Consider the following 7,904-nt stretch of genomic DNA (forward strand, 5'->3'; position numbering starts at 1 on the left):
AGGCAGACATTTCATTTTTCATGGACAGATGCAACTCTTTCGTTTGGATGTAACCCAATAAATATTCTTTTGCCTATGCAAAAACATAAAACAACAACTGTATACTCGGCTCGTTATATGTGGTAAGAATGCGTACCCTTATATTTTTGGTAAAAGATTAAAAACTAATGTACTTAAATCATGTGATGAGCAATGAGGACTTGTAAAACTCCAAAATTTGGTTGAGATAGGCTGCGCAAGCGTTACATTTAGATATTGTTAATTAATTGTCTTAAAGGTGTTTCGTTGTAATTTTCTTTTTCGTTTTAGAAAAATGAGGACTTGTGAAAATGACTTCGAAGATTGAAAGTGTGGACCTTTTTGTTTGAATTGGCTAAAATAGAAAAGCTTGATACTTGAGTGACAAGGCAAAGCTTCAACTACAGAAAAAAGAAACTTCATATATAGTTACACTTTGAACCTCACACTTTAAGAGTTTTACAGAACAATAAGCCATGAGTTTTCTCGCGGGAAGATTAGCCGGGAAAGAAGGAGCCTACTTCTTCCAGGAATCCAAACAGGCCGTTGGCCGTCTCGTATCCCAGAAGAAGCTCCCGTCGTCGCCTCCGTCGGCGACTGAGCACGAATCCCAAGCCGACGTGCTTCCCGAGGTGCTGAGGCACTCTTTGCCCCCCAAAATTTTCCATCAACAGGCTGAAACGGCGTCGTCTCTGGACACAGCTTCCAAATGGGTTCTTAAATCTGAGTCCAAGAATGGGTATTTCATCTCTTCTCAGGCTCTTAACCCTCTCAGGGATTTTGTGTCCCTGCCCCAGGTCACTTTTGGCCCCAAAAGGTAGTACCTTTACTTGTGTAGTTGTTCAATTTTGCATTTGTTTGGTAGAAATTGATGAATTCTTAGTGTTTTAGGTGGATTTGGCTTGATGGGTATGTTTGGTTTTGTGTGATTTTGCTAAAGTTTGAAGCTTTATGATGCATAATGAGAAATGTATATGAATGAGCTAATCAGTATATAGGGAATGATGGAAATATGTGTGGGTTTTGTGTAATGTTTTTAAAGGTTGAAGCTGTATGATGCTTTAGTGTGGGAATTGAATATCAAGCACTGTTTAATAGAAATGTGTATATGAATGAGAAAATCAGGGTGTTTTGAGTTGAATTTTAGGTGAAATTGCTTTTGGTGTATTGGTATAGTGTCTAATTGGTGTATATATCATGTTACTGGATGCAGGTGGCAACTGCCGGAATCAGAAAACTCGATTTCAGCCTCAACAGCTAATGAATTGCGTCGAGACAGGCACCCTACCCCCATTAATCCTGAAAAGTTGAAGGCTGCAGCTGAAGGGCTTACGCGAAGTAGGTCCAATGAATCTCTCTAGTCTTTCAAAATATTTGATATGGTTCAGAAAGCTTGTTGGTGATTATTGAACAATGAACATACTCGTATTGAAGCACGGCAGTGCTTTTGCTTCTATGTGTTTGTTAAAGCTTGCGCTGAACCTCCATTTAACCTGATATAAGGCCTGTTCTTTGTTGTTGCTTAATAGATAACAATGAAGGTGGTAATAAGCAAGGGGAGAAGGTTCCATGCTGAATAAGCATTTGGTTAAACTCAACCAGATTTGTCATATAAACTGCACTTACTACGGACAGTCAATTATAGAATCTAGAGTGACATTTATGTGGTGCAACATTCTTCTTTGAATATATATTGGGAACTTATCATAATTGTCAATTTTTGGTTTTGTTTTCTGTTTGCTTTTTAAGCAATACTGTTTTGTTTTTTTTTCTTTCTCTATTTCTAAGCTGTATTATGCTGTTCTGTAGTTGGGGCAGCATTCGCTATTGCAACTGCAATAGTTTTTGGTGGTGCCACCTTGGTATTTGGATTGGCTGTCTCAAGGCTACAGGTGCAGAATGTAAGTACAGTATGCTATCTGTTGGTTCCTGATTTTTCTATTACTGTGGGGTATTCTTTAACGAGAGCATCTTCAGTACACGGCATGTATCTTCACATACATACATGGATGATCCGGATTAAAGGAAATAATATAAAAACATGATGGTCAAACATATGAATTGTTATGAACGATTAAGATTATGTCGTGTAAATACACATCGTGCATACAAGAATTTCCAATTCTTTAACCGTTATATGCTGTTGAAACTTGAAAGTATATTCCTGTTGCTTGTTCTGTGTATATATGTACTTGTTCAATTATGCTCGTTTTTAGAAAGATATAATCAAGGTGACTATATGAGGGTGCACTGAGATTGTAAGATTAATTCTACCTTTCTTTAATAACGACTAGTTATTAGCCACTGAGCAGTTGTCAGATCTAAAAGCACAACGTAGAGTGATGTAATCAAATTTCTTCTTCTGCAATGGAGTACAGAGTTAAACATCGATATGAAAAGATCTTAGCATTCACTAAGATACTGAAAACATAACTGGAAGTCTAACACCTATAAGACCTCCAGAAACGGTACTATTTTGACAGGGACAAGATCTTAGCATTCACTAAGATGCTGAAAAACCAATATTTTAGTTTGGGAATTCATGACTTCCAAACAACTCCATGCATCATTGATGTTTTGGAGAGAGAGAAACTCATAATGTCTGAGCTGGTATTTTAACTTCAAGTGTACTGTTTGTAATCAATAGGTTATAGCTTACTGTAAGACGTAATGCTTACTCATGATTTCATAATATATTCCCACCACCATAATAAGGTTCAGATTACCACTATATGTATGTATATCTGGTGACAACTTTACATTGAGTTTTGATTGATATGAACAGAGTGATGACATCCGAACAAAAGGGAAAGAACTGGTGGAGCCAAAATTTGAAGGGATTCGTGAGCAGCTGGTTCCCTTAAAGGCTTGGGTATGTCAAAGTTGAAGTATTGAGTGGGGGATTGCCTTTTCTTTTTCCTGCATGAACTTTAGCTTGCTCATGATTAACTTGGAGCTCCTAAATGCAGGTTGAAAACATGACAAGGAAATGGCACCTGGAAAAGCAGGAAGATGTAAAGGAGAAGCCTCTTGTAAAGGCGCTCTCTAAAATGTTTGCTGCAAAGACATCCAACTGATAATAATTGTTATTTACTTTTTTACTTAGGTTTCTTGTTCTAATTTGTGTAAATAGTTAATAGTGGTGGTGCTGAATAAGTGAAAGTAATAGGAATAAATGAATAATGCTCATGAATAGATGAGGAGCATGATGTTGTTGTAAAAGTGATATTAGTGGCCTATATATATATATCTGGTTTGCGTGTTGTAATAAGATTAGAATTTCTTTAGTCTTTGCTGAGGAATTTTTTTCTTACCCGGGTTTGTGAGAAGCCATTTACTTGTAAATTGTAATAGAAATCACTTCTAACCCAACAGAAAGATGAATGGTGATTCAAAAGAAGCTTGTGGTTTAATATGTATGAATGTAACATAATCTCAGACATGCTTGCCTACATCCAAGTCACTGAAGTCAGTCTGAACACTAAAATCCCTTAAGGTTCACCTACATTTTTATGTTTTCTGTACTAGTATCTTTTGAATTTGAGGCTCATTAGTACCCTGCCGGCTGAGAACTTGTGGGAGAGCCACCTCTTAAGTGCAATATCAACAGCAAAAAAGGTCCCCTTCAAGACCTCTGTTATCGTCTTCTAGTCATCTTATCCTCAAAGCTTGTAATCTAAACCAGCACCATATTTCCAAGCCTCGAGACGTCTCTGCCACCCATACTTCATCTCCGGTGGTAATTGACTCAACAAAGGCCTTGTGAGAAATGGAAGAAAAGAGTTATACATTATCTTTATTTCAATATACTGAATATAGTGTATTTACCATGACCATGAAAATATTTCAACCTTACTACAGGGTCGGCAAAGGTTGAGAGTAATGTATAGTATCCAAGCATGAAAAAATGTCCAGACCAGTCAAGAAGTACAGGAATTCCAACCTGAAAGACAAGAAATTTCACTTTGTTTGGTGTAGCAATTGAAATAGGCTAATGACAATACCTAATACATGTTATTAGAAAGAAAAACGATCATCAAGTCATTGATTACCTGCTTGAATATTGATGGGATAATTTGAGGTTTATTTAACATGACTAGGCCTAACGTCTTAGTAAGAGGTCCAAACTGTACAACATCCTGTCAAATTAAAATGTTCCCTTGGTTATATTTTGAAACAAAGCAAACCATTACTGTTTATATCAGTTCAGCTAATTGATCAGCATCAGATGGATTCACATAGCCAATCAAATACAATAAACATGAAAATTACCTGCAGAAATGGTCTGAGTACTGGATCTCCAAGCTTCTGAAAAAGTGGAAACACATTCATTAGGAACAAGAAAATGAAGATATGTACATCATATGGGAAGCAAACCCAAACAAAAAAGAAAGACATTTGCTCCAATTTTCCAGACAGACTAAGACAACCCTACCTGCATACTCTGAAAATTGGCATACAGAAGCTCATTAATAAAATCTGGTGAAACATTAGACGGTTCCTTTGCTGACATTGCTCTTTGAAACAACCATGAAGAACTTAAGTTGGGCTGCACTACATAGATTCAACTGAGATTTCGATAATCTTGATAGATTTTAAAACTTAAAGCCAGGTTATCACTTAGACATATATCAGAGAGACAAACCATGTAAGGATTTAGCAGAGACAAGTTGTGTGAGTCAAGAAAATCGCCGTCGATTGCTTCGTATATTCCTTTTTTAACAGCAAAAAAGATGGACCCTTGTAAATCTCATGATGTCATAATAGCCTTTGCACATGATCAATTGCATATAGAGTCAATATATACCTGTTGACAGTCTCTTGAGGTGTCTAGTCAAGCTTCCAAAACCACCAAATGAAACAGGTGATTGTATCCCACTAGCATCACCAAACTGCAGAGAATCATTTTTATCATGTCTTTCCTCTTTGGTAATCTACCATAATCTATAGGGTGCTTAGTAATGTATAGTTTTTACCACCTGTAAAACACGATTAAAAGCTGCTGGCAGCGGGCTATCAAGTTCATCGTCCCCATTCCAAGAGAAGAAAAGGTGTCACATATAAAGAAAATGAGTATATAGTGTATGCATTTAAAGTTTGCAGATTCCCCTGTTCTTAGCATATTAAAAACACCAGTAATTGGTTTGATACCCTAAATTACTTCTATCATCATAAGATAGAATCCCATTGTGGTTCAAGCAATGCTTTCAACACTACCTGTCACGGTATGTAGGGAAAATACCATATAGAACCCTCTGTATCTCCAACTCATCAAGAGAGACTCCCTACAAAATATGCATTCTAAATTACTAAAACGTAGCTATAAGTAACATACAAGTAGGCACACTATCCAGAGTTCCAGACTAACCTGATATTCAGGCATCAATTTCCAATATTCTTCTAATAATTCTTCCAGTTTTGGAGACTGGGGTTGAGGATCAACATAAGTGAACATATAAGTCGTACGATCTGTAGGGCCTGAACCAGCTGGAAATGCCTGTGAAATGTTTAGGGAAGCTTGATTCTGAAAAGCGAAGTCTCCTTTCAAAATTACTGAGAAATACAAATCAAGTTACCTCCCAAAAGAATTGTGCTACGGAGGCTCCAACCTTCTTTACTGACGAACTACTATATATAACATCACTGTCAGAGTTATTCTTGAATCCACGAGCACATGATCCAACAACAAGGCATACTCCATCTGGCTTCCTTCCGGATCTTATCTGCCGATGAAGTACAGTGTGAGTCAATTTTAGGCAGATTGTGAGTTATTCAGAGGAATGAAAGGATACTCTTAGAAATCTTCAAATCCCAAGGATAAATTGCTTATTCGATTCATGAATATACACACAAGTGCACTCTCACCAATTATTCAGAAAACAAAATGGCCTACCTGTTTTACAACTGGAGAGAAATTCCCCATTGCATCAATGATGAGGCGAGATGACAAAATCTTCCCCTCACTGAGTTGCAAGAGCTATAATGAAGATAAGATAAATTTGTGTTATTCTATAGTTCATAGTTCATAAGTCATAAGTTTCTTAGATATTATTATCACAATACATTACACTGTTATCTCTCAGATGATAATATAAATTGGTAGTGGTATAAGTTGTTGAGACAGGCTAATCCTTTGTTTTTTAACATGCTTACAACTCAGAATCCCTTTCTAGGACCATTAGCCTTTCTATAGAAAGACATCACCTTTAGAAAGCATAGGTATATTATAATCTCACAGCAACATAAAGAAGAGGAACCCTTAGATATAGATTCAAGGCACTAGACTAACTAACTGGAAATTGTTACCAACTCACAGCTGCATCTTCATAAATGGAAATGCTGGACATACTGTAGCCTTCCAATACGACTCCACCTAGAGAAATAAAACGATTCTTCACAATCTCTATAAGCTTTACTGGTCTGTAATGATGCAAAAGAGACATTCAAAAAATGAGTTGCAGAATCACCATTCACTTTTTTTTCTCTCACAACTCTATAATGCTATCAGATCCTTTACTATTGTAAGGAAATGATCAATGAAAATAATTTTTTTAGATAGAACAATACATTAACAAATTCAATGTACAAGAAGGTTAGATAACTCACGAAACACCAAGATTAAGAATGTCTTCAACCCAGATATCACCCTTCCCCTCAAATCCACATCTGTTCTGTGCAATTCACAAAATTCAAAAACAAATGGTTGAATTAGTAAGCTTTATAATTTTTTATCTTCTTTTGCATGACTAGCATGACTATGCAAGTAGCAAAGAAACAACTTACAGGATTGAATTTCATGGCAGTAGCTTGTTCAATCTCATCTTCTGCAAGAATTCCAATCTCTACAAATTCCAAGAGCTCTTTCCTCGAGATATTCCACTCCTGTTCCCTCTGATCATTGATCACAAAAAAGTCCCTTTTGTATCACTTACTCTCCAACAAGCCAGTCCTATGCCACAATTTAGATCTAACAAAGTGAAATTCACAGAACAGGATGTTACCCCTTGTAGCACATTTCTTTCCACAACGCCTACTCGAAGACCTTTGGCACACAATGCTGTTGCTATGAATATCCCCAGTGTTCCACCACAAATCAACACATCAAATGTATCTACCGCTTTGTCAGCCAGATCAGAATTCCTAAGCAAACCAGGAAAATTCGAAACCACTTCCTTTGGTTCTTCCACAACTACAAGATAACAAATCAAAAACACCAAACATTTCAATCATTCTCCACACACTGATCACAATACCTATCATTAACTAAAACAAAAAAAATACTCCCACCTGTTTTAGCAGAGCAAATCTTAGACCAAACTTGATCCAACCTCTTCAAAGCACTATATGAGTAAGCTCCACCAGCACCACCAACTTCACTACTCACCGGCAAACTCTCCATTATCCTCTACCAAATATCATCATCTCAAACATTCATTAACTCAAAACAGTTGGCATGCAATTCAAGCTTCCAAAGCTAACAACAATGAAAAGAACAACTTGACTATAAATATTAAATAAAAATGAAATCTTGGAATTAGAGAAAAAGGGTACCTGGGTTTTGGAGGGAAGGGTCTGTGTTTGCAAGCAGAGACATTTTTGAGCTATGGCTCTTCTGTGAGTTACTGAGCTCTTCTTTGGGCACTGAAACAACAACCCATTAATGGAGTGAAGCTGAAGAACCACCATCACTTCTGAAGTTACGTGTAAAAGTGATTTACTTACTGACCCATTTCACAACTCAACTTTAAGCCTTAAATTTTCTTACATTGTTTCTCAGCTTCTCATTCAACCCCATAATCTATCCGTCCCGAATTAGACACGTTAAGGAATAACGACCAAAACTGACTCCCGTTCCTTTTGTGGAAACAGAGATGAAAAGGTGACCG

The 7,904-nt window shown here is 36.9% G+C and overlaps 2 protein-coding genes across 2 annotated transcripts; one reads left to right on the forward strand and one right to left on the reverse strand.

Annotated features, from left to right (window-relative positions):
* The first annotated feature begins 438 nt into the window (after nt 1–438).
* Nucleotides 439–3,414, forward strand: LOC101299631. The gene is made up of 5 exons (XM_004309400.1): nt 439–835; nt 1,232–1,356; nt 1,828–1,919; nt 2,804–2,890; nt 2,988–3,414. Exons 1-5 carry the CDS (start codon nt 495–497, stop codon nt 3,093–3,095), a joined length of 753 nt encoding a protein of 250 aa, XP_004309448.1. The 5' UTR covers nt 439–494; the 3' UTR covers nt 3,096–3,414.
* A 266-nt stretch (nt 3,415–3,680) lies between these two features.
* Nucleotides 3,681–7,704, reverse strand: LOC101301060. The gene is made up of 18 exons (XM_004309405.1): nt 7,570–7,704; nt 7,306–7,423; nt 7,020–7,207; nt 6,802–6,909; nt 6,625–6,689; nt 6,333–6,438; nt 5,912–5,995; nt 5,595–5,741; nt 5,387–5,515; nt 5,236–5,303; nt 4,998–5,031; nt 4,826–4,910; nt 4,664–4,731; nt 4,454–4,567; nt 4,291–4,326; nt 4,071–4,157; nt 3,870–3,961; nt 3,681–3,777 (listed from the first exon to the last, which is right to left on the reverse strand). The coding sequence occupies exons 1-18, from the start codon at nt 7,702–7,704 to the stop codon at nt 3,681–3,683; spliced, it is 1,761 nt and encodes a 586-aa protein (XP_004309453.1).
* Nucleotides 7,705–7,904: the final 200 nt, after the last annotated feature.

The sequence above is a fragment of the Fragaria vesca genome, unplaced genomic scaffold (genome assembly GCF_000184155.1).
Source record: "Fragaria vesca subsp. vesca unplaced genomic scaffold, FraVesHawaii_1.0 scf0512932, whole genome shotgun sequence".
In the NCBI taxonomy this organism is placed as follows: Eukaryota; Viridiplantae; Streptophyta; class Magnoliopsida; order Rosales; family Rosaceae; genus Fragaria; species Fragaria vesca.